This window comes from Brachyhypopomus gauderio, chromosome 5, assembly GCF_052324685.1.
Source record: "Brachyhypopomus gauderio isolate BG-103 chromosome 5, BGAUD_0.2, whole genome shotgun sequence".
Classification (NCBI taxonomy): domain Eukaryota; kingdom Metazoa; phylum Chordata; class Actinopteri; order Gymnotiformes; family Hypopomidae; genus Brachyhypopomus; species Brachyhypopomus gauderio.
Genome location: NC_135215.1, coordinates 8,075,890 through 8,103,796, shown reverse-complemented (window position 1 = coordinate 8,103,796; position 27,907 = coordinate 8,075,890). Strand labels below are relative to the sequence as shown.

Genomic DNA, 27,907 nt, shown 5'->3' with positions numbered 1-27,907 from the left:
CAGCCGTTGTCAACATGGTTCTGGCAAATAATGCCATTAGGCTGCGTGAAATCAAGGCAGCAGTGATTGCTGATCAAGGAGTATTTAGGAACATCCATACTGTGAGTGAGGCCACAATTGACCGCGTCCTCAGAAGGAATCATATGGCCATGAAACAGCTCTATAGAGTTCCTTTTCAGAGGAACTCTGAAGCTGCGAAGGAGGCCAGATGCAAATATGTGGAGGTAAGGAAACACAACAGTACTATACTCGTATGCCTTGTTATATCATGCAGCTACTGTAGAGTGAACTGGAGTGGCTTCAATCTTTGTAAAGTAAGGAGACGAGGAAGGAACCTTATTGGGAATAGGGCCACTATTACTGTTCCAGGGCAGAGGGGTGCCAATATAACTATGTGTGCTGCCATCTCCAATGATGGCGTCCTGTGCCATATTCCTACCATTGGCCCATACAACACTGAGCGTCTCATAGCATTCCTGAATGCCCTTTATGACATCCTGATCCCACCTCAGGAGCGAGGCCTGTTGAGGCCTGGCATGCCACGGTTCGTGATTATCTGGGACAATGTGGCGTTCCACCACTCTCGTATTGTGAATGAGTGGTTTGCAGTGCACTGTCGGATGATGGTACAATTTCTTCCTCCATACTCTCCGTTTTTAAATCCCATAGAGGAATTCTTTAGTGCATGGAGATGGAAGGTATATGATCACCGACCCTATGGACAGATGCCCTTGCTCAATGCAATGACTGCTGCTGCCCAAGATATAGATGCAGAGGCATGTCAAGGATGGATCAGGCATGCTAGACGATTTTTCCCTCGGTGCATTGCACGAGAGAATATTGAATGCGATGTGGATGAGGCCTTGTGGCCCAGGCTTCAAGAAAGAGGAGACTAGAAGAGACAGAAGACTATCACTTGTGGCTATCGCTTATACTCTTATAGTATAGACCAGGGGTCGGCAACCCGCGGCTCTAGAGCCGCATGCGGCTCTTTGGCGCTGCCCTAGCGGCTCACTGGAGCTTTTTCAAAAATGTTTGAAAATGTAAAAAGATGGGGGAGAGAAATATATTTTTTGTTTTAATATAGTTTTTGTAGGAGACAAACATGACACCAACATTCCTAACGTTTTCCAATGCTGTAAGAATGTGTAGAATAAATGAAACTAAATCAACATTTATCAACGAAGATTTGCGTCGTAGCCTGCGACACACGTTTCTATTAGCAGGGCAGGATGAGGCAGGTGGCTGTTGGAAACACACCGGCGGCGAGCTTGAAGACGTCACTCGCCAGAAAGCTCAACTTGGCCAAAGCAAAGCCACAAATGGAGCGAAATTGAAAGCCTCCCAACATCCGAGAAACTTGTCTATGACACATGAATGCTCTTCCTGACAATTATTGGAACACGAAGACATGCATTTGGGGTATTATCCATCTTTGGATCAACATGCCTGTGCGAACAGATATTTTCAAACATGAACTACATCAAATCAAAATATCGCACCCGCCTCACAGATGAGAGTTTGCAATCCTGCGTCAAGATTAAAGTTACATCTTACATGCACGATGTTGAGAAGCTGACCAGTGATGTCCGAAAACAGAAGTCACATTAAACGGGTTGTTTAGTGCCCAAATAAGGGGCATGTTATGCACGTTCCATTTTGTTGTTTTGTCGAATCGTAAAAATAAAAATAACATCAAAAATCAAATTTATTTATCAGGGTTGCCAACTCTCACGCATTGAGCGTGAGACACACGCATTTGACTGTCTTCACACGCTCACACGCCACACATCCGATTTCTCACGCCGAAGAAAATCTAGTTTATTTACCTCTGATCCACATATATGATTCAATGAGTTACTAGTTCGCTCTGGCGCCAACCACTGGATATCGATCGATCGCGATATAATACTTAATTTATGTCCATTATACACCCCGCCCGGTAACAATTTACGTTCGCCACCACCTCCAGGTTCAAATCTCACTCCAAGTGATCTTGAAAAGTTGGCAACCCTGATTTATTGAATTTCCTTAATTTCATCAAATCAATGAAACATAATTCATTTATTGTAATGAAGTTAAACTTGAGGCGGCATCCTACAACAGAGCAGTCACGTGGTGCGTCGTTCTCCACAGAACACACTGCAGGGAGAATAAACATTTAATCATGAATGCTCATTACGTATTTGTAGCTAACTTAGTCATTTTGATGGTAGGCTAATATAGATACATACAGCATGTGTTGCCTTCATTATAAGGCTTATATAAGGCTTTTAATTTTTTGCGGCTCCAGACATATTTGTTTTTTGTTTTTTTGGTCCAATATGGCTCCTTCAACATTTTGGGTTGCCGACCCCTGGTATAGACCTACTATAGTTTTTCATTGTTTACTGTAAAATTCTGTGTTTTTTCATAATTTCTTACACAGTAATGGAATTTATTTTTATTTCCATGTATTTCTCTGTTGGAATATTTCATTTGTCAGCCACAGTCTAAAAAAATTAAGCATTTAATTAATAAAATTTGCATCAAAGCATATCTGATTCTGGATGCTTTTTTTTTGCTAGAGGGTAAATTTGACTACATACAGTCACATATAGACTACAATGACAAGCAACAGTCACTGATTCACACATGAGTGCTTTATTTTGTATTTTGTTGCCCAATGTGTAATGATTGATTGGAGGTGTTTATACACTTGTGTCAAATGTGAGATGTTTGAAGGCTAAATTTGCTTTTGTTGCATATTTTAAAGGTTTTGACACAGGTTTGGCCTTTTGCAAACAAAATGTGTAATTTTGAACACTGTGTCACTGTTTAGGTCTCTGTGTTAACTGTTTTGAAAAATGTGAATTTGAGTCGACGGCAGCATCAAAACAACCAATAAAAACTGTAATTTGGTAAATGATTCTCTCCAATAGCAATTAGCCTCTTAGCCCAGTTTGAGTTTTTTGTCATCTGCTGTCTGTTTGGTACACACATGGGATGATGTCTACAGAGGCGTCGTAAATAAATTTAGAAGCTGTTTAGTGAGTGCACATCACACACACACACACACACACACACACACACACACACACACACACACACACACACACACACACAAACATGCGCGCACACAAAGAGAAAGAGAGAAGCACACACTTAGTAGGGGAGGCATACATTGAAAGAGAGAGTGTGTGTGTGTTTCTGGCACAGCCACAGAAAGAACCTGTGGTCACTGCATGACAGGTGAGGTTGACATGTGAGGTTGACAGGTGAGGGTGACATGTGTGGTTGACAGGTGAGGGTGACATGTGTGGTTGACAGGTGAGGTTGACAGGTGAGGGTGACATGTGAGGTTGACAGGTGAGGTTGACAGGTGAGGGTGACATGTGAGGTTGACAGGTGAGGTTGACAGGTGAGGGTGACATGTGAGGTTGACAGGTGAGGTTGACAGTTGAGGTTGACAGGTGAGGGTGACAGGTGAGGTTGACAGGTGAGGTTGACAGGTGAGGGTGACATGTGAGGTTGACAGGTGAGGTTGACAGGTGAGGTTGACAGGTGAGGGTGACATGTGAGGTTGACAGGTGAGGTTGACAGGTGAGGTTGACAGGTGAGGGTGACATATGTGGTTGACAGGTGAGGTTGACAGGTGAGGTTGACAGGTGAGGGTGACATGTGAGGTTGACAGGTGAGGTTGACAGGTGAGGTTGACAGGTGAGGGTGACATGTGAGGTTGACAGGTGAGGTTGACAGGTGAGGGTGACATGTGAGGTTGACATGTGAGGTTGACAGGTGAGGTTGACAGGTGAGGGTGACTCTCTCCTCTGTGAAAAATGTAAAAGCTTGTCAGATATTTTCACCTTAGGAAAATGAAAACATAACACACGTCATATCCTGAAGCAGCACACCAACCCCTGCTGTACGCTACACCAGAGAGACAGACAACCCTCGTCACATCTCAAAGCTAAATCACCCCAACACACAGCCACATACACACACACACACACAGAGTCACACACACACACACACACACACACACACACACACACACACACACACACACACACACACACACACACACACACACACACACACACACACACACATAATTTTTCAATTCTTGGCAATACTGTACTTATATATTAAGAAATCTTGAACGCGTGAGACAGAGATTTCTCAGGGAGTCCGTTAAGCTTGTTTTCACCTGTCCATTAAACACTCCAGGGTTAAACACTCCAGGTTGATCGCCTGTGTTGGAGTGATGAAGCACACTTGAACTCTTGTCTCGTGAGCACAAAAGAAATGTAAGACATCTAGCTCTTATGGCTGGCTTTAGAGTCACTTTTTAGATTTAATACACTCCCATTCTCTCTCTTTGCCTCTCTCTCCCTCTCTCTCTCCCTCTCTCTCACACATGCACATACACACACTCTCACTCTGACTGAGTGGGTGAAGTATCTGGTATCTATATTAATAATTAGGTATGACAAACAACAAAGTAATAAATTTCTCCAGGTTATTTTTGTGGTTGCCACTGGCACAACCACTCAAGTCTTACACAAATACACACACGCACACACACACACACGTTGAGTGTCAGTATTGATTTGTGAAGTCGTGTGGTCATAACTCACTGCTGTGGTGAATGCCTAAAGGAAATGCTCTCTGACCTTATTATCTCTCCCTCTCTGTATCCACCTCTCTCTCCCTCCCTCTCTCTCTTTGCCTCTCCCTCTCTCTCTCTCTCTCTCACCGTATCTCTCCCTCTCTCTCTCCTTGCCTCTCTCTCCTTATCTATCTCTCTCTCTCTCTCTGTTTTTCTTTCTCTACTCCCTCTTTATCTTTCTTTGTCTGTTTTGCTCTCTCACTCACACACTTCTTTTGTCTAAACATCTAAACATTCTCGTTTTTACACTCACACACATTAGGGCTGATAACCCCTTTGCCACTCTGAGCCACAAGATCTTAGAAAAAGGGGTGTGGTTTGGGGGAGGTATTGCAGAAAGATGGTGCAAGAAGGGGCCGTACTCTGCTGGGTGTGTAGGGGGCGCTGGATGAGCTCGATGGCCTGCTGGGGCCAGGCTGGCCTCTACAGAGGATAAAATGTGTGTGTGTGTGTGTGTGTGTGTGTGTGTGTGTGTGTGTGTGTGTGTGTGTGTGTGTGTGTGTGTGTGTGTATATATGAGTGTGTGTGTGTGTGTGTGTGTGTGTGTGTGTGTGTGTGTGTGTGTGTGTGTGTGTGTGTATGAGTGTGTTTGTGTGTTTGTGTGTTTGTGTGTATGTGCGTGTGTATCTATAATATGGGGGTTCTATATATACAATATGGGGGTTCTATATCTATCTATAATATGGGGGTTCTATATCTACAATATGGGGTTCTATATCTACAATATGGGGGTTCTATATCTCTATAATATGGGGGTTCTATATCTACAATATGGGGGTTCTATATCTATCTATAATATGGGGGTTCTATATTTACAATATGGGGGTTATATATCTACAATATGGGGGTTCTATATCTCTATAATATGGGGGTTCTATATCTACAATATGGGGGTTCTATATCTATCTATAATATGGGGGTTCTATATCTACAATATGGGGGTTCTATATCTCTATAATATGAGGGTTCTATATCTACAATATGGGGGTTCTATATCTCTCTAATACTGCTCATGATGCACATTACACATAAAGTGTAGTTGTGTAGCTTTGTGGATCTTGTTGTTTACGCTGGTACACATCCTGCAACTGCCCCATCAATAACTGCACAATTTAACCTAATGTAACACTGTCATGTGTAGCTTTTCAGCTGCTGTCTGGTCAAGCTCAGACACCAACAGCTGCTGGTCTGTGGTCTGTGTGGTGCTGGTCTTTGAGGTGCTGGTCTGTGGTTTCTGTGGTGCTAGTCTGTAGTCTGTGGAGGTGCTAGTTTGTCGTCTGTGGAGCTGGTCTGTGGTCTGTGTGGAGCTGGTCTGTGTGGAGATGGTCTGTGGTATCTGAGGAGATGGTTTGTAGTCTGGTTATAAACACTGTCTTGATTATGAACACTATATAAATACTGTCTTGGCTATAAAGGTGTTTGCAATACCATTTACCCAGTACAAAAGAGAAAACAAAACAAAAAACAAAGGAAGAATGAATGACAGACAGACAGATAGACAGACAGCATAGCTACAAAACCCGGTGTTTTTCATTATTTTTCCCTGATACACAGAGAGCTTTTAAACTACAATCATCACATGTCCTTCAGAGAGAGAAGGTATTGTGCTCATTGACAGCACATATTACAGTTGTCATGTTTTATCTGCATTTTGTGTGTATTGATACTTTCTCAAGAAAAACAATACAGCTGATGTCTTCACCCAGGACATCTAATACTGGTGGTCATGAATCAAAGTGAAAAGGGATGTTGCATTACTAACAGGGCAGTGTCCTGACCAGTGTTTAACCATGCTGGTGATGGGCTGGACGGGAGGGCCTCACACTGACCCCAGAACAGCTGTAAAGAGTCATTTGAAACAGATTTTGCATATCAGTTTTTTTGTTGGTTTGAGAGAGGAGGAGGGAGAGAGGATGGGTGTGTGTGTGTGTGTGTGTGTGTGTGTGTGTGTGTGTGTGTGTGTACTGACTCAGGCTGAGTTGTACCAACATCTTCTCTGTGCAGGTGCAGTGGTCTGCAGGAATGTGCCTGTGTCCATTGTTAGCGCAGAGAGTGTCTCACACACTTCATAAACACACAAAGAGTGTGTCACACATCACATAAACACACAGGGAACATCTCACACACTTCAAAAACACACAGGGAATATCTCACACACTTCATACACACACAGGGAGCATCTCACACACTTAATAAACTCACAGGGAGCATCTCACACACTTCATAAACTCACAGGAATCAGTGCTGGTGGTCTGAGCCCACCTGGTTAAGATGGTGTATCCCCAGCGCTGCTGTGCAAAGCCAGACATGTGCAGTCAGCTTTAACGTCAGGGATTAACCCCTCGCTGACCCTCCATCTGACCCTCCTCAAAAAACATTTAATAAGGACTACGTTTAATTTCAATTACCCTTCAGTGGCAATCACATAGGCTCCACCCACCCCACCCATAACACCAACCCCAAACCCACCACCTCAGCCCCCGACCCTGGAGTGACAGCCGGAATGGGTTTTGCTCACTTGACCCGATTCATGAGAAGAACGCAAGAAGCATGGGGCAGATGGCCAGTGCGTGGGGGCGGGGCTGTGTTGGGGGAGCACGCTGCTTTTGATTGGACACTTGTGACTTGATGAGGTCTCAGCGTGGAGATGAATGTGCACTGAGTGCTCATAGCTGAGAGCCCATACGTTGCTACAGGCTGGAGGCTGCGTCTGATTGGCTGGTGTGCTCTGTGGCTCTGGGACTTATTAGTTATGAGTCCTTGACCGACATCTCCGTAGCTCTTCAAAACGCTTATGAATTCACTTTTGCCAGCTTGTGTCCTGTGGCATACAGTCGGAATGTGATTGTAATAGCACCACTGTGGGGGGAAGGGGAGCAGGTGTGTGTGTGTGTGTGTGTGTGTGTGTGTGTGTGTGTGTGTGTGTGTGTGTGTGTGTGTGTGTGTGTGTGTGTGTGTGTGTGGGTGGAGCGAATGCATGGCGCCTGTAAGCTGGATGATACAGTGCCAGCAGAATTAGCACAGATGTGTTTGTGCGTGCGTGCGTGCGTGTGTGTGTGTGTGTGTGTGTGTGTGTGTGTGTGAGAGAGAGAGAGAGAGAGAGAGAGAGAGAGACTTCTGGGTCCACATCATCAGAGAACACAAATCCACTTAGCTTTCTACTCTTTGTGCTATACAGCACAAATAATTGCATTTTCCATCTGGCCCTGGGGGGTCAGGAAGGGCTAAGCTAACGTAACATGGCTAAAGCCTGTGACTGAAGTACGGGCTGTAATCAGATGTACGGGCTGTGTGTTGCGGTGCAGATATATCACAATGAGCCGGTATCAGCCGCTCAGATCCGCATGCACAGATGAGTGCTGGGAAGGGGAAATAAAAGCTCAAATTACACCAGTTCATCTCACTGGGACAAGCAGAATGTCACCAGTATGAATATGTTTCTGATCGCTCTTATGATGTCAAAATAAAGCCAGCCGCTCCTGTGTGTGTGTGTGTGTGTGTGTGTGTGTGTGTGTGTGTGTGTGTGTGTGTGTGTGTGTGTGTGTGTGCGCAAGTTATGACAGGGTGTAAAAATCTTAGAGACAAAGCAAATATCTGGTTAGTGTTTATAATTTTTTATTACTTGTTAAATTTCTTATTTATTAGAAGATCATTTGATGGTACACTGCTTTCCAATTGGTTAACAGTCAGCTGGTGTTTGGAGCTAACTGATGACACATTCATGTCTCTGGATGATGACATCACTTACAGCACTTTTCAACCGGCATGGGTCCATAAGTACAGGTGCTCTTTTGGCCCCGTGTTCTGATCTGGAACCAGTCAACGTGGGACAGCCATGTGGGGGATCTGGGACATCCCGTACGTGAAGCTGTTTCCCTGCTTGTCCAGTGTTTACTAATGGGAGAACTGCAGCTCAGTCAGTATCAGTGAAACATCAGTGGTCCTGAAATGTGAATGGGTAGACACACCCCTGAAGAAGAAATAAGACACGCCCTTGAAGAAATAAGACACACCCCTTGAAGAAATAAGACACGCTCTCAAAGAAATGACACACGCCCTCAAAGGAATAAGCATAAATTGCAAAGGCGGAGTGCGTGTTGCGTTGATGTTTGTACGATTGCTTCCGAGTTCTGTTATCCCGGACTAGGGAATACCCACTTCTATGGATATACACCCGCTGGGCCCTCAGAGCAGTGGACCGGCAGGTTCATACACTACTTCACGGCACTAGCACCAGCTCTGGTGGAAAAGTGCTATTACAAATCTACTCCTTGTCAGCCAACTGACAGAATCTATAATCAGTGTTTGATATTTTATGCTTTTAGGACATTTTAAATCACACGTTGAAGGCTAGAGTCTTTACTCTGTATTCCACACTCATGCTATGGTGGACACAGCAAGTCCTCAGCGAGAAAGATTCCCCCAAGCTGAGAAGTGTGATGGGCTCACTCGTGTTGCCGAGTCACAAAGCCAGCACTGTTTGCCGGGCCTAATTTACACCTCTTTATCCGAGGGAATCTGCCTTTACCACAGGTGTCTCCGTCTGCAGCTCAGCCCGTGTTAATGAAGGCAGGGGAGTGATGAAGGAGAGACAAGCCTGCAGGATTAGACTGTAATAAACTCTCCCTCTCCACCACGATGGAGGGGCCGGGCAGGCGTCCAGCCAACCAGGCAGCACTGCTGAGCAGGCCTGTGGGGTTTGCACAGGGATTTGAGAGGGTGGAGGATGGAGGGTGGTGGCTAGAGGGTGGAGGTGCCAACGACCGCGGAGAGCACAGAAAGGTGTTTGGTGCTAGTGAAACCAAGCTAATGATTAAATACTTCCTGCAAAAAATACTAACATCATAAAAATGATTACTATTAAAGGCCATTTGCCACCAGTTAGCATTACACTAATATTAAGTGAACGATGCTCACTGATGGCTGGTAAAATCTGTGTGCTGTCCCTTTAAAACTGCTGACATGAGACTGACTGCAGAAAGATGGTAAGATGGCTTTTATTTGATGTGTTATAGCAGCGTAGGACACGTAGACAGACTTAAACTGTGCTTCTTTCAGAGATGTACAATCACACATTTCCCCCACACACACATGCACACACACACACACACACACACACACACACACACACACACACACACACACACACACACACACACACACACACACACACACACACACACACACACACACACATCCTCTCTGTGTAGTGCAGCTGTAGGTTACTGGGTGGTGCTGTTTGTACTGTGAGTCTGGTAGTTCATGGGCTCCCAGATAAGTAACCAGATAATCTGACGGATTGATGGTCTAATGACACTCCTGCTCCTGCCCCTGTCCCCGATCTATCTATCTATCTATCTATCTATCTATCTATCTATCTATCTATCTATCTATCTATCTATCTATCTATCTATCTATCTATCTATCTATCTATCTATCTATCTATCTATCTATCTATCTATCTATCTATCTATCTCCCCATATCTTTCTTTACTTTTGTTGTTTTTCATATGAAAATGATGATATGATAATATGGCAAAGCTACAGTTATACAGTTTTGCCACAATAGTATAAAAAAGAAAGTGAAATGTTAAAATAGAAAAAGAAACATATCAAACATCAGTATTTAACAAAACTGCATAAACTTTAAAAACAGAAAAACCATGACAGTTTGTTTCTCTGTCTCTATCAATCTCATTCTCTCTCTCTCTCTCTCTCTCTCTCTCTCTCTCTCTCTCTCTCTCTCTCTCTCTCTATCTATCTATCTATCTATCTTTGTATCCATCAGACCTAAGTGTATTGCATCATGCTTACAATTATGTTGCCAACATTGAATTGTGAAGTCTGTAATAATCACATATTAATGAAACGTTGTCTGTTCTGGATGGGCATGGTCTCGTCTGTGCTGCTAGGTCCTGGATCAGTCACAGACAATTAAGAGCTCCAAAGCTAAAGACGTGGAGCGTCAAAGCACTTAATCACTTATCAATGAATCACTAGTGTGACACAGTCCAGCAAACAGAGTCTTCCGTGTGCTGAACCCACTACTGTTTCAGTGTGGCAGGACCCATTAAAGAGCATGCAACAATAACTCATTCATCACTCTCAGAAGACTAAATGTGTCCTTTTATTCAGTCTTTGTTATGGTTGCATTAATGACTGAACGTATCTGTACCCTTCACTTTAAAATCCATCCAGAATGGTTGTGTGAGTTGTGCCAAACCTCCTGGCTTTCAGTCATCACAAGCAGAGGGACGGTGGTTTACAGACCTCGATGTGATTCCTCTTTCCCTCAGAATGCAGATCAAACATGGGCATTTGCATTTATGGCGTTTAGTAGACGCTCTTATCCTCAGTGAGTTGAATGTGTCTCGTGTGCTTCCTGGGGATCCTCTCCAACCACAGGTCCAAGAACGAGCTGGCTCACGTGTCCAGTGTGCAGTGTCAGGCCTAGCAGTTGACATCAGATTTCAGATCATTATCGGGTGCCAAACGGGACGTTTAAGCAGCAGCGGGTCTTCTGAGAGCACGCAGACACCAGGGGCTTCCGAGCTGAACCAAACACGGCTCCATTCACAGGCGTTCAGTCTGTTTCTATATCAACATAACATGGCTTTAAAGCCTCCTCATGAGGTGTTAATGCATTCTGTTCAGAGAGTGATTGAGACAGAATAGAAGGAGAGAGAGAGAGAGAGAGAGAGAGAGAATGCAATGAGAGAGGGATAGGGAAAGAAGAGGTAGGAGAGGAGGAGTGAGTTAGGAGGTGAGAGAGAGGAAGGAAGGAAGTAAGGAGAGACAGAGGGGAGGGGAGATGAAGAGTGGAGGAGAGAGAGGAGAGAGGAGGAGACCAGTGAACTGGTCATGGCACTGTGAAATGAATTGTCCAAGAAAAATCGAAATACTTAAATAGAACACACACACACACACACACACACACACACACACGCAAAATTATATATCTCGGTTATGAGTGACAGTCAGTTTTTTCCCTTTTTCCAGTTGTAGCATGTAGTGTTGGATAACACTTCAGTAGTGTGTTAGTCAGACTAGAGTAGTAATATTATATTAATATTAATATTAACTGACTAGAGTAGTAATATTATATTAATATTAATATTAACTGACTAGAGTAGTATTATTATATTAATATTAATATTAACTGACTAGAGTAGTAATATTATATTAATATTAATATTAACTGACTAGAGTAGTATTATTATATTAATATTAATATTAACTGCTTTTGAATTTACTAAATGAACACCAAAGCATTTAAACTATACATCTAACTATAGATATCAGACAAAAACAAACAGATCCCAGAATGCTAGTAAATGAATGGGTTCTGTACATTTTGGTGGACAGTAACACAGACCCAAGGCTGAAGGCTGTTCTGGTTATTTTGATACCCATGTGCGATACATAGCTAACCTTTCGCTGCCGTCTAAACAACTGCATCTAACCGTTTCAGACAACAACACTGAAATAAAGCGAGGCCCAACCTTGGGGGCATACACAAAGCCCAAAATTTCGCAAATGTCAAAGCTCTCCACATTTCCTGGAGATCGATAGCAAAATAAGTCTATTTCATACAGGTGCAAAATAAATGTTCTATTAAAATGATGAAAAATAATGGAATATAATTAGTGAAATTCCAAAGACCAACTCAACGTGTGATATTATGCCAATTATGCCTTAAACACCCACAAGTCCCTTTTTGTAGCCAAATTATTGGTAGCAACTAAAGAAAAACAGATGAAAAGGTTTTTTTTTCTTTTCCACAAATACAGTATTACTCTAAGTCATAATAGTGTGCCTGTCCCTGAGACTAATGACATTTGGGTAGAATGTGTCTAAGCAGTTATAAAATGGTCACACACACACAGCCCTACACTCAGATTGAGCCCCTTTAATGAATATTAAAAGAGCCTTCAGGAAGAGAGAGTCACACGGCCACTTCCAGAGCCTTATTGTTTATTGGGAAAGTGAGAACTGGACCCTTCATTGGTCCGCTATCTCCACCCATATCTACATTACTGCCTCAGCCTCATGTGATTGGCTGACTAAGACACGCCTTTCTTGTGTGACAGTATTCAGTCATGTGTGGCCTGGCCACAGGGTGAACAGCCTCTAGCTCCCAAAACCGGGCCTAGCTACGAGACCATACTCAGTGCTCAGGGACCGGACCCGGGGTGCGCTCTTCAGAGATTGGCCCATTTTTACATCTTAATCACATTTGTTGCATCAGTATGTAGCAATGCGGCAGCAATGCAAACCTCGGCGTGGATGAGTTAGTTCAAGATGCCGGCCACACTGCTGCTGTTGCCGTAGCAATGTTGCAGCCACTTCTTCACAAATACACTGGGTGTTCTTGATACACGCATTCTTCGCATGCCATGGCACGGAAGAGAAAGTCACGTGTGTGAGGCAGTTCACAAGAGAGTGTTGTATGTGTGATGTGTTTCACAGGAGACTGACACGTGTCTGATACGGTTCACAAGAGAGTGTCACGTGTGTGATGCGGTTCACAAGAGAGTGTCGTGTGTGCAATGTGATTCACAAGAGAGTGTTGTGTGTGCGATGTGATTCACAAGAGAGTGTCGTGTGTGTGTGTGATGCGGTTCACAAGAGAGTGACACGTGTATGATGCAGTTCACAAGAGAGTGACACGTGTATGATGCAGTTCACAAGAGAGTGACACGTGTATGAAGCAGTTCACAAGAGAGTGGCACGTGTGTGTGATGTGATTCACAGTCCAAGGCTCAACCTCCATAAGCATCTGGGTTTCTGTCCCAGCCGAGCTGCTGTTCGATTCCCAGCGGATGAGTGATCCCAGCTGGGCTTGTGAACCCAGCCCAGCCCAGCGTGGGTCAAGGCTGCTGATCGGGAGGCCCTGGTGCGAACAGCTCACAGGGGACTGAGCAACGATGGGGGAAACACTGCCAGGGACCAGCCACTTTGCACTAACCAATCAGCTCATTGGCCCAGCCCTGCTCTACCCCGACACGTACACCAGTATTTGTGGATTGATGTATCACTGTGAGGCACTGTGAATCTGCAGCTGTACTCGAGAGTTGTGGAGGTGGGCGTGGCAAAGATGTACCTCTAAATTTCAGGCAGAAGTGCTCTCACTGTCGCCGCCCTGCTGCCCTACTGACAGGTGACGGACAGCTGTCACTGGCCAGTGATGGGTCATTAATCAAAAGGCTGATGAAAGCTGAGGGCCTATATCCCATACCCTGGGCTCAGGAAAGACAGTGCCATGTTTCCCAGGCTTATTACATCTATATTTCTCTCTCCATCTGTCTCTCTCTCTCTCTCTCTCTCTCTCTCTCTCTCTCTCTCTCTATCTCTCTCCATCTGACCCCACCTCTGTCTCTGCTGCTGGCTCATTCTGCAGTTTAACTAACGCAGGGTGTCAACGTGTCTTTACACCATCATGTTCTCATGATTTCACATCTTCACCCATCACACTGACCCACTGCTGATAATAACACAGGCCACTGCTGCTTCAAGATGCTTTCAGGAGAATAACAGGGAGAAGACAGTCATGACAGCCCCATGAACGAACCCTGCAGTGTCTTAAATATAGTATTATATTATAAATATAGCATTAATGACCCATAAGAAACCTTAATCATATTATCAGCTGTTTCATCATCAGCTCAAAGAGTTTCAACCATGCTATTGTTAGCTTTATTCAGTGATCTAAAAATGAATGTGAAATTATTTGAAACTGACTCGCTGATTAGCTACCGATGTGACTGAATCACAATCACCGGTATCATGTGCTAGGGAGGGATTTTGGCCACATTGTTCTTATGCACATGAACTTTGCTGACTCTCTCTCTCTCTTTCTCTCTCTCTCTCTCTCTCTCTCCCTCCGTGTTTTGTCTGTCCAGCTGACGCGTGTCCCCATCGAGGCGTGTGATCAGTACTCCTCCTGCAGTGAGTGTCTGGGCTCGGGAGACCCGCACTGCGGCTGGTGTGTGCTGCACAGTATGTAAGTACCTCATGCATTCTGCTACAACTTTAAAGGGCAAAGTCATGTGCCAGTTGTTCAATGACAGCTTTAGGCAGCAGGGGGCGTAGGTGTGCTGAAACAGAGGGCTTTTTTAGACTTATGTCTGTATGTTTGAATAGATGTAAGCATGTAACAGGTAAAAGCAGGTACAATGAACTGAACTGAAGTCTTGATGCCACTGAAGTAGACACTTAAAAGGTGTTGTGGAGCATCGTTTGGGATATATCCCTTACACTCACACACACATACACACACACACCCCTCCCCTCACACTAAAGAGATGAGCTGGGTGCAGACTTTGGGCCCTCAGGGCCTTGGTACATTTCTCACTTCACCATAAATTGAATTGGATTCTTGCCTTCTTGTGAGGACCTTGCATGTGAGTGTGAGTGTGAGAGAGAGAAAGAGAGAGAGATGTGTGTATCTTCAGGGGAATGTACAGCTTTCTCCAATCTCCACAACCTCCTTTCCACAACTGTATTTCCTTTCCATTAAGTCCTTACCCACAAAACACACAGGCAAATACACACACACAACACACACACACACACACACACACACACACACACACACACACACACACACACACACACACACACACACACACTTATACATAAATAAACACACATGTGTCCTCACCAACACATGACCACTGGCACTGAGGAACAACAAGGCCAGTGAAGGTCACCGATGTGTGGGCAGGATGGCAGGACGTCAAAAACAGTACAGAGGGTTTGAATCCTCTTAGGTGCAGATAAAGAACAGAAAGAGAGAGAGACAGGGAAAGAGACAGGGAGAGAGAGACAGGGAGAGAGACAGGGAGAAAGAGAGGGAGAGAGAGAGAGAGAGAGCGAACATACTGATGGATGGACCACAGGGTTATGGGGTTTAGTACACACATGCAAGTGCAATAGAGATCAGAAGAGTGCAGTAGTGGTCAAAAGAGTGCAGTAGTGATTAGAAGAGTGAAATAGTGATCAGAAGAGTGCAGTAGTGATCTGAAGAGTGCAGTAGTGATCATAAGAGTGCAGTAGTGTTCAGAAGAGTGAAGTAGTGATCACAAGAGTGTAGTAGTGATAAGAAGAGTGCAGTAGTGATCATAAGAGTGCAGTAGTGATCAGAAGAGTGCAGTAGTGTTCAGAAGAGTGAAGTAGTGATCAGAAGAGTGTAGTAGTGATAAGAAGAGTGCAGTAGTGATAAGAAGAGTGCAGTAGTGATCAGAAGAGTGTAGTAGTGGTCAAAAGAGTGCAGTAGTGATAATAAGAGTGCAGTAGTGATCATAAGAGTGAGGTAGTGTTCAGAAGAGTGCAGTAGTGATCACAAGAGTGAAGTGGTGGTCAGCACCTCTCTATGTTTGGCTCTAGGCTAGCTGAGTTCAGGGACATGTAAAACCTTGTGCTCTCTCTCTCGCTCTGTCTCTCTTGCTGTTGTTCAGTGCATTAGCAGAGAAAGGTGAGACCTGCGGCTTAAATAGCACGTCTGTGCCCTGGTCCTCCAGAGATGTGGAGGCCTCTCTGTAGCTCTGGCTGCGACCCCATCGCCGCCTCTTCCACTGGACACCTCTGCACTTCCACGCTCCCTCAGATCCAGACACAGGGCTTTTAACCATTTTTAAGGGCTCGTTAACTTTATTCTTCCCTGCAGCTATTTAGAGACGTGCTTTACAACTCGCTTACCCATAATTCCAAATGACCTTGCTAGGGGAACTAATAACCTCCTGGATATTCACTTGATCACTCACACTTACCCATCAAGAGTACAGAGGGTCCATGTCCATGTGACTGTCATGTGAGTGTCATGTGACTGTCATGTGACTCTTGCCCCAGGCATGCTGTTCCGTTCACCTTCTGTCTGGCAGCACTAAGGCTGGGATTTGATATACATGAGACATCTATCTAAACAGAAGCTGTTGGCTGTTGGCATGCAGAAAGGCTGTCTGGATCTTCTCCATACCAATGCACCAGAGGACTGGGCCTCGAAAGACCTGGCTGTCATTAAAAGAAACAGATAATTGGTGACTACAGATCGGACTGCCAGAGATACATCAATAAAAACGGTATCTCTCTCCCTCTCTCTCAACCGTCCTTTCTTCTCCTCCCTGTCAGCGTTGTGTCTCGTCCTCGGAGGAGAGGAGATGGGGTTTGAAAGGACAAATGCGTCCCCAGTTTGGTTCTTAGCGTCAGGGACGGGGGAGGCTCTTGACGTGCAGGTCTTCATGGTCGATTAGAGCCGTCGGTTTGCGGGAGCAGGGGCGTCCTGAGGTACCGCGCCTGTCCTCTGCTGCGGGACTGCGGGACTGCGGGCCAGGCTTGTTGCCTGTCTTCCAGGCCACGCCCACTTGTCGTTGGGCTTTCCTGGCTTCCTCCTCTGTTCCTCTACACAGCCACTTTCCTTCACTCTTTCTTCTTTCACCCTCTTCCATGTCAGCATCTCTCTCTCTTTTTCTGTTAGTCTTTGTTCCTCTCCCTCTGTCTCTCCATCTTCTCCTCCCTTTCTCCATCTCCAGTTCCTTTTCTTTCTTCCATGTGGCCTGCTGCCCAGACTAAGCGAGCAGCTTTGCTCTTTGCTGGAAACTGGCAACCCAACCCCCCGCTCAATTGATTGCCCCCGCGTTTACCTTTCCCCCCCCACCACCACCCTCCACCCTCCCTCCCCTCGTCCTCTCAATACTTAACCAGGGCTCGGTAACCCCAAACCAGTCTGGCCAGGGTAACTCTCCTGGGCCTGCCCCCACCCCAGGGTTCTCAGTTCTCTCCACCGTAATCTGACAGTTTCCACGCCCGAGAGAGGATCAGGTGTATAACTCACTGCCCATATGACCCCGCCCCTTACTGCAGTCCTGTTGTCTTTTAAAGGGGGGGGGGGGGGGGGGGGGGGGGGGGTGGGTGATTGTAGACTCCAAAGTGCAGAGGATCGGTGCGGTGGGGGAGATCAGCCCTTTCCCGTGGAGACCGTGGTGCTGACCAGAGATCAGCTGGACTGCAGCAGGCATTTGCAGGTTCTCTGCTGCACCCACGCAGACGGAGGACGGGGCTGGAGGAGACAAGGAGGGTGGAGGAAACACATCCTCCTTTCTTAATCGTTTTCTCTCCCGTATTGATCTTAGTTAACAGTCCAAAGTGTTTGGAGCGCAGAGCCAGTGCAGAAGGAACAGAAGGAGAACTCTGGTTTCCTGTAGCTAAGCGCTCGTGGTGAGGCAGGAGAATCGCTCCATTCTTCTTCCTTTGACGCACGCTGAATGCTGGAGGCGGGCCGCCATGGCGATTTTACACTGCCACTGAAATAACACAAGCGCGTGCATGCAAGCTCCATACTAACACATTGAGAGTTCCCTGATGGTCCTTACAAGCTCCGTACTAACACACGGAGAGTTCCCTGATGGTCCTTACAAGCTCCGTACTAACACAATGAGAATTCCCTGATGGTCCTTACAAGCTCCGTACTAACACATGGAGAATTCCCTGATGGTCCTTACAAGGCTGTGGGTAGTTTTACAGAACACTATGGAATTGTTGCAGTATCTGATGCAGATGCAAATGAAGTAATTAGTGGTGAGCTCTGATTCCATCACCTGCGCGTGGTGGGCGTGTCCTCCTGCCTGTCACCACAGCGACCTGTTCATGCAGGTCACGGCTGGGCTTGAGGGTTTGCTCGTTAGTGACAGCAGTGGTCTGGAAGGGGAGCGTTGTTAAGTGTGCGGTGGCGGTGCTCTCTGGAGTGAGACGTGAGTAACGCTGGAGTGACCACGGGTGAAATGATTAAAAAGCACTCATGGTATTGAAATGAGAAGCATGGCCTGATTACAGGTGAACACGGTGGGGAGGAGAGCTACAGTCACTAAAGCCGACACTAGCCCTGATCTTAGGCACTCGTGACTTTTTCAAGGTGAATTTGCAGTCACGAGAGGGTGTTGGAGTTCCCCGTGGCAGCTCTGTGGGGGTGATTAGCTGTGTGAATGTGCTGGACGGACTAGCGGGGCATGAAGCCAGAAGAAACACCTGCAGATGCCTGCTGAGCTGCACAATGTTTCAGTGAGGGCACTGTGCATATTACGGCTGCTGCTCTCTGTGGCTGACTCAGGGGTCCGGTCCCCCTGCTGGGAGGGCTTGGTAGCTAGTGTGTAGGTATGTGCTAATTACTGGATTTGCGGTGTGTGTGTGTGTGTGTGTGTGTGTGTGTGGGGGGGGGGGGGGGGTGGTAGTGTGTGTGTGTGTGGAGAGGGTGTTAATGTGTGTGTGTGTGTGTGTGTGTGTGTGTGTGTGTGTGTGTGTGTGTGTGTGTGTGTGTGTGTGTGTGTGTGTGTGTGTGTGTATGTTTTGAACATGGTTCTACTGACTCTGTTTACATTTCATAGGAACCTCCAGTTTGACCAATTCTATATGTCAATTATTCCCCTTGGCTGAGTGTGCTAGTGTAGGGGTTTTAGTTATGATACTAACCCTACCTGCTTGCCTACAACCAAGGACAGAAATAGGTGCAGAAAAAGGATTAACGTGCATAAAAACTTAATAAAGTATCTGACTCCAAAATATAGTTGGTAAGAATCTAAAGAAACTCACTACTGAAAAGGTTCAGTGCAGGTTATAGAATATACATAACTAACTTTATTAAGTTCCTTGCTATAAACAATATATTGCTATATAGATGCTTTGTCAGGTTTACCATAAACATGCACAGCAGTTGGGATACTTTATAGGGAATTGGTGTTAGCATTGATTTACCTTTATCTAATTATGAGTTCATCTGGCCCACTATAACCAAGGAAGGCTGTGGTTACACAATCAACCAGACACAAACAACCAACAAAATATTAATCTATAGAACAACTATTCTAAATTAACTATTCAAAATTCAAACTAACAGAGTAATACTCAATGGAAACAGAAATCCCGACCGGCACAGGTTGCCTCATGGTATGAGGAAGAAGAAGGAGCTGAGGTGGAGGAAGATGAGGCCCTATACCTACACTGATATAACCAAAATACAAATGGTCAGTTTTATTCCCTTTCTGTTGGAACTTCCTGAGGTAAACCACCATTTGTTGCCCCCCATGGTTTACACAGGAACACCAGATCCTGCACCCTACCACTCCTACACTAGGTAGCCAGTGTGTAGGTGTGTACTAATTAATACATTCAAATTGACACAATTGTGTGTGTGTGTGTGTGTGTGTGTGTGTGTGTGTGTGTGTGTATGTGTGTGTCTGTAGCTGTAGTTGCTTGAGTGGATTCTCCAGTATGTATTTGTATCAGAAATGTGTGTGAGCAGTTGTCTCTTTCACAGCTTTAACACACACAGACATACACACACATTCACACAGATGAGGAATACTGAATGTGAAGTATTTTTAGAAGCAAGGTGAGAATGGTAAAGTCTCTTTGTCTCTTTGTCTGTGTGCGCCTCCCTGTGCGAGTTAGAGAGATTTAAGAGTGTGTGTATTCACACGCCAGTCGTGCGATCTCCATTCAGAGGTCGTGCATTTGAGTAAACAGAAGCTCTGTGGGGTCAGGCTGTGAGTAAAGTCTTCGGGATGGTTATCTCTCGCCCGCGTTCACCTCAAAGCCTGTTAGTGGCCTGCCCCGCGCTTCACACCACGGTGAAGAGGCCGAGGCCAGATACCATCAGCACTCCCTGGAGGCCCACAAAGAACCAGCGGAACTCCACTCAGCAGTGCCCAGGGCCTTCTGACTGTCAGCCACCACTGTTCACCTCCTCCCTGCTATTGTACACGGACCCAACAGGCAGTCTCTCTCTCTCTCTGTCTCTCTCTGTCTCTCTCTCTCTCTCTCTCTCTCTCTCTCTCTCTCTCTCTCTCTCTCTCTCTCCCTTACACCCCCAAGACCTTGGATTTAAGTTTCAGAAAAAGTGTCCAAGGTAATAAAGTGTCGCTGTTGCTTGTTCTCTCCTAATTGTTTTCCTTTCTTGAGCAAAGTAGGCTGGAAACTGTAAATCGTTTCCTTGGAAACTTTAGACAAACTATTTCCTACATGACCTTTTGTGTGTTTTGTTCAGTGAATGTTTCCTGTGGGGTTGGTGCAGTGTTGGTTAAGGGCTCGTCTCCGGTACTGCCTTCCTGATCTTTCTAAAGTGATTCCCCCACAGCATGAATGTCTGAGCCGTGTGAGGCATACAACAGTATCAGGACAGGAGCAGTATCAGGGCAGGAGCGGTATCAGGACAGCAGTATCAGGACAGGAGCGGTATCAGGACAGAAGCGGTATCAGGACAGCAGCAGTATCAGGACAGCAGTATCAGGACAGGAGCAGTATCAGGGCAGGAGCGGTATCAGGACAGCAGTATCAGGACAGGAGCGGTATCAGGACAGCAGCAGTATCAGGACAGCAGTATCAGGACAGGAGCAGTATCAGGACAGGAGCGGTAACAGGACTGGAGCAGTATCAGGACTGGGGCAGTATCAGGACTGGAGCGGTATCAGGACTGGAGCGGTAACAGGACTGGAGCAGTATCAGGACAAGAGTCGTATCAGGACAGGAGTGGTATTAGGACAGGAGCGGTAACAGGAGAGGAGCGGTATCGGGACTGGAGCGGTAACAGGACAGGAGCGGTAACAGGACACGAGTCGTATCAGGACAGGAGTGGTATTAGGACGAGAGCGGTATCAGGACAGGAGCAGTATCAGTACAGGAGCGGTAACAGGGCAGGAGCGGTAACAGGACACGAGTCGTATCAGGACAGGAGTGGTATTAGGACAGGAGCGGTAACAGGACAGGAGCGGTATCAGGACTGGAGCGGTAACAGGACAGGAGTGGTAACAGGACAGGAGTGGTAACAGGACACGAGTCGTATCAGGACAGGAGTGGTATTAGGACAAGAGCGGTATCAGGACAGGAGCGGTATCAGGACAGGAGCGGTAACAGGACTGGAGCGGTAATAGGACAGGAGCGGTAACAGGACACAAGTCGTATCAGGACAGGAGTGGTATTAGGACAAGAGCGGTATCAGGACAGGAGCGGTAACAGGACAGGAGCGGTATCAGGACTGGAGCGGTAACAGGACAGGAGCGATAACAGGACACGAGTCGTATCAGGACAGGAGTGGTATTAGGACAAGAGCGGTATCAGGACAGGAGCCGTTTTAGGACTGGAGCGGTAACAGGACAGGAGCGGTATCAGGACAGGAGTGGTATTAGGACAGTATCAGGGCACAGAGGTGAGATGAAGGTCATTTATTCCACCTGTTCATGGGGACGGCACATTTCTGCACAACAGAAAAGAGAACGAGCTGGAACAAGTAGGAGTTTGATCTCCATCTTCGACCCAGACTGCAGATGATAGTGTGTGTGTGTGTGTGTGTGTGTGTGTGTGTGTGTGTGTGTGTGTGTATGTGTGTGTGTGTGTGTGTGTGTGTGTGTGTGTGTGTGTGTGTGTGTGTGTGTGTGTGTGTGTGTGTGTGTGAGTGTGTTGGTGAGTACCACTTGAGGAGATAGTGTGACACTGAATTAACAATGCATTAACTTTGTTCCTGGTCTCTAGATATTTCGCTCTGACCTTCAAATTCTAGATTTCCTCAATACACACACACACAAACACAAAAACACACACACTCACTCACTTACAGACAAGCAAACTCTTTCACTGGCACAGACCAAAGGCTTTTATTCTGCTAATATGTCCTCACATTGACCTGTGTTGAAGTGTGTAAACTAATCTGAAGTCCTAGATCGCATGAAAGATTAAACATGGGAGCAGCCTGAACGTGAATCCCATTGATTTGGTGGGTTTAATTCCAGACTGTGCTGACACAGAAAGAAAAAGAAAGAAAGAAAAAAAGAAAGAAAGAAAGAAATAACAATGATATTCAGAGAAGAGAAAGGGGTATCAAAGGTTGTCTTGGAAGGTGAAGACACGATGAGTGAGGAATAACTAATATAATTTTAGTCACCGCCGAAGCGGCTGTTCTTCTCTTGACAGCCCAGACGTTTGCTTTACTGGATCCTGTTACCACTACCTAGATTCGCCCGTTAGCCAGCAGGTGCGATTATTTAGCGAGATTAACTGAGGTACAGACCTTTCTGACCTTCAACGGCAATGTCGTTGCTTACTTAGTGTATAATTCAGGAATAGCTTTTTTCTATACCAGACTTTCTACCCTCTGAGAAGCCATCAAACCAGCTGCTATACGTCAGTAGTAGTTTTGGGTTTCATACTGCGAGTCACATAGAAACACCGAACCAACTGGTGTGACTGAACACCGGTCTATAGTATGTTCGGATATTCCTCTGGGTTATTGGTTATGTAAATGATTTGTAAACTTAGCACTGCGGTATGGGAGTTCCTGCGGGCGAGATCAACACATCGACTCGGCAGGAGTTACTGTGTGAGCCCGTTTCATATGGCGGGTCCCTGGTAGCCCGTTTCAAATCTTCCACGGCTGTTGAAAGCCCTCCGATCAAACACGCACCCCGGGGACCCGTGTGGGACATCAAACCGCATATTCTGTTACGCGCCGTATCCGTAACGTTTCGAGACGTCCGCGGCTAATCCCCGAACATGTCCAAAACATATTTACAGCAGTTTGACAACGTTATCTCTCCCGCTTCTATTGCCGAGCCAATCCCGTTGGGTGTGTCGGTGCTCCGGGCTCCTCCCGCTGAGAGCCGGGTGGAAATGGCTGAGGGAAGTTTAACGGGCTGTCGTCTTCGCAGGGGTCCAACCCGTGGCCCGCGTCTGCGAGGGGTGTGAACGGCGTGGCAGGAGATAGGTTGTAAATCATAATTAAGATGGGGGGAAACAATGGTGTCGGAGCAATCTGCGCGCCTCTGACAGTGGGCCTGACACTGAGCGGGTGAGACTGGAGGGGGATAGACGGTGACTCTAATAGGAGCTGAATGTAGTGCGCCTGCTAATATCTTTATTAGGGGCTGTGTGGAAGACGTTCACGTTCCCAGCCCCTCTCTTTACAGTTAAGTAAGCTTTACTGGCACGAACATACTCATTTATAGTGTTGCCAAAGCTTCGTTAAAGCTCGACTGAACATTTACATTATTCAAAGAATATAAGCGCTCTACTATGTTTAAAAAATGAGGATGATTACTGAATATAATTAGTATGAAGCAAAACCTGGGCAAGATTCTCTCTCTCTCTCTCTCTCTCTCTCTCTCTCTCTCTCTCTCTCTCTCTCTCTCTCTCTCTCTCTCTCTCTCTGCTCCTCTGATTTTTCCATCAGAAGGTCTGAGTAGATGATGGCTCACAAGCAGGTTGTGGAGGAGCTGACTGGCTGTGATTGTCCACCATGTTTGAGTGACTGTCTTCCAGCACCTGAACAGCCGCTTCTCCTGACCTTTAACCTGGAAACATACCGTCTTTAACCAACATACAACTTGCAGCCCCCGTTAAACAATAAACCCAGAAGAGAGGAAAAGGAGAGAAATAACTTTGTCTCATGTAATCACATGAATGTTGGCACTAGAAAGCTCTAATGTGTGAGTGCCTGTGTGCCTAAATGTGAACAAAGATGCCCAAGACCTTGTCTGTGCTGATCTGCTGAGGCAGGTTTTCTGTTCCTTTAAAAATTATGATCCTGTTTCAGTCAACATTACATAATTTTGAAATATGGATTCTGGAATTGTTTGAATTTCTGGGAGAAAACCAAGCGAGGTGGCCTTGTATCCTGCACATCAGCTGAAGGTGGACTCCTGGTTCAGCGTGGGCGGAGGGGAGGGTGGAGTCAGGGTGGAGTCAGGGTGTGCCTCTCCCTGCCAAAGCCTCCCGTCCCCAGCACAATCTGAGCCCTCACAGAAATGAGCAGATCCAGCTGGTCCCATGTGAAGCTGAGATATCGACAGAGACAGCACAGTGTTCAGAGACAGCACAATGTTCAGAGGTGTAGGGTGTGTCGTTACCATTTGACCACCAGATGTAGAATCCTCTCTAGCAAAACTTCTTAAAGGAGGCATGCCCACACATGCCAAGACAAAGAAACAACACACACACACACACACATATGCGCGTGCACACATAAAAGGAAAAGAGGAAATAATAACTAAATCACAAAATGAATTTAACAAAAATGGCCTGAAATTGTAACACCTTCAGTAAGCTGGATCACTGTAAAAATAACTTTTTTTCACATAAATTACCCAACTCCTCATAATAAAAATAAAACAGGAGTTATGTTTGGTTAAAGTCAGTATTAAGTGACTCATTTTAACTTTCTTTACTGGAGTGCTAAATTACTTTTTCCTGTCTGGGATGAGGCAGGTGTTGGGGAGGTGAGAGGCAGGGGTGCAGTAGAGGTGGTGTTAGTGGTGATGGAGGAGTGGGCTGAAAGAAAGGAACACTCTCTGAAAGTGACGGGGGTGTCAGCACGGAACTGCACCCTCTCGCGTCTGTCAGGGAGATCTGTGACGGAGTCGGCCATACTACACGCCTCAGTCCCACCACTGCTGTCACACCACTGTCACCCAGCAGCCGGAGACGTGGGGGCGGAGGGGGGGGGGGACAAGAGACGGAGGGAGAGAGGTGGGGATGGAAGGGGGAGAGAGAGAGAGAGAGAGAGAGAGAGAGGTGACCCATCACAGACTGACAGAGCATGAACGTGATGGCGGAGACTGGCACTCTAGGGGGTGGCTGCTGGTGTTGGTGAAAAAGAAGGGAAGAGATGGAGAAGAGGAGGAGAAGAAGAGAAGGAGAAGAGAGGGAAACCACTAATGGAAAAGTGAGAATAGATTGTGCTGAGAAAGTCAAGCCCATGGGAGTTATGGATAAGGTATATTTAGCGTTGTGGATGACGTATGTTTACACAGCGCTAGAGAAATGGATGGAGGCAGGTGTGGTGTTGGAAACAGTGATTCTGCCCACTAAAATTAAGACCATAAATAATTAGTAGATTTAGTTCCCAGTAAGGGTTGTGTTGTTATACAGATGCAATATGATTATATGAGTTTGTAAGGTTAGTAAGGTTTCAGTCTTTTTTCACAAATGCATAATTAATCTGATGGTACAGTCCTACCTGTTTGTATTTCCACAAGTGTTTTAAACATTCAAATTTGGATGTTGATTAAAACATCACTAAATCACTATCTATGTCACTCTGTAAGCACAGAGATGCAGCCTAGACTGTCTAGTCTATCTGTTTCCTGTTCTCGTGTGAATGCCTTATTATATAACAGAAACCTCGATGCAGATGAGGAGAATATGGAGTTCTAAATTTACCCTGGCACCATTTTCCCACAACCGGCTCCTGGAGATTTCACAGTGTTTCTTTGCTGCTCCGGGGGCCTGGCATTGAACAGTAAGGAATGGGTTGCAGTGTGAGGTTCTGAGGGCACTGATCACCCTCGGGAGGGGCCACTCCACCAGCGCTCTGGGTGGGATGTGCGGACTGGCATGCTGGAGCCTGAGAAGGCTTAATTTAATCCAGTCTCCGGTGTCGGACGCCTTTCACCTGGAGAAACGCCACTCACGCGTGTTAAAGTAGGCCGATCCCTTTTCTTTCGGGAGGGTCGTACGTCTGTTTTGCTTTGAAGAAGCGGCCCACCTTCCCATGGTCCAGAGCCCGTGAGCTTCAGCGGGCCGACACTAGATCCTGTTGATCTTTCAGCTTTCAGGCCCCTAATTTTAGATTTTCTATTCATTGATTTTTCCCTCCGTCGCGCAACAGTGACCTGTTGGTCGTTCAGTGGCTGTTTTTGGTGAGACTTTGGGGGACGTGCGGGTGGGGCGACCCTGGCGGGTGAGAAAGTCGTTCTGTTCAGCCTCTCAGATTCCCCACAGCTCCCTGTCTGCTTTCTGGGAAACAGTTGAGTCATTCCACTTCACGGCCTCTGAATGACATCCAGACTTTAAGACCATCCAGATACAAACTATATCTTTGTGGATCATTTTGTTAAATCTGCTCAATGGAGGTAAATTTGCAGCATACACTTATGAAACTAATAAAACAAAAACAGCACATTAGGTTGTTCTACTATTACATTTTACAAAATTACATTTTACTTTTACATTTAATCTCGGCTACATCTCTAATATGGAGTATGCGTCTGGCTCTGGTCGAACACTTAATGTGATTGTGCAGAATAGATTTCACAGCAGCCCAAATAAGCCGATTGCCGTCAAAGCGATCTACCTTGTGAGTGTCCTCAGCGTGAGTCCTCAGTCCTGAGATTTGCCTCTCACCTGAAAGCTCTATTAAACCCCTGTGGCAAGAACGAAGACTTGATGCTTTTATCTGCGTGCCACATCACTCCAGATAGCCAAATAAATAATAATACAAAAAAAAACTCTGTGTAATATATGCAGTTCTGGGTTTGTGCTGGTCACTGGCTGGTCATGGCCTACGGATAGGGCCTTTAATGTAGGAGCTCTTTGATCTGATCTATGGGGGACATGATGTTTGTGGAGGCAGATAAACTGTTTAATATATGCTGGGTTAGATAGGTCTCCACAAGCAGGGGCTTGGCCACATGAAGATGAGATGAAGCAGCATGTCGTGTGTGGGGGGGGGGGTGACAGTTCCTGAAATTGCATTCAAGGTTTCTTTTTTTTAGGCTGGTTCTGCTGCATTATGGAAAGAGAGGCTTATCGTGTCAAGATTAATGTGTGTGTGTGTGTGTGTGTGTGTGTGTGTGTGTGTGTGTGTGTGTGTGTGTGTGAGAGAGAGAGAGAGAGAGAGAGAGAGCTTGTGTGAGGTGTTTTTATAATGTTGCAGTGTGTGTGTGTATGTATGTGTGTGTTAGTGGAATAAGATAAAAGTCTGAGAGATAGAGACTTCAAATGGATCTACGTTATATGACAGAGCAGGGCTATACAGTGACTGACGCCTTCCTGCATTGAGATGGCCAGTTATTCATTGTAATGGCTGATATTTGTCAGACCAGGAGCAAGACAATCACTGTATATTTTATGTGGCAGTGGGGGAGTGTGTGTCACTGCTGGCACATTATGTGTGTGTGTGTGTGTGTTTGTTTGGTGTGTGAGTGCATATGAGTGTGTGTATCAGAAGGCTGTGGTGCATGGGGTCAGTCTTGGGGTGTTCCTCACTAATTTTCTGCCTGGCTGCAGTTAGTGGCTCCGAGGGGAGCAGTGGCCTTGCGGGTGAGTCCCACCACGCTGCCTTGCAGCAGGGGATAATCAGGTCAGAGCCAGTGGGCTGGGTAATGACTCTCCATGACTGGGTAATGACTCTCTATGACTCCTCTCCACCTTGTAATTCTTTCTGTCTGTCTGTCAGTCTCTCTCTCTCTCTCTCTCTCTCTCTCTCTCTCTCTCTCT

At 46.0% G+C, this 27,907-nt stretch overlaps 1 protein-coding gene across 2 annotated transcripts in view; it reads left to right on the top strand.

The window, feature by feature from the left end:
- The window catches only part of plxna4 (plexin A4), a 225,028-nt gene that overhangs the window by 109,783 nt on the left and 87,338 nt on the right, over positions 1-27,907 (top strand). For both annotated transcript variants that reach the window (XM_077005339.1, XM_077005340.1), the window contains exon 5: positions 14,554-14,654. In XM_077005339.1, coding sequence (XP_076861454.1) covers positions 14,554-14,654 — 101 coding nt within the window. The remainder of the gene's footprint in view (positions 1-14,553; positions 14,655-27,907) is intronic.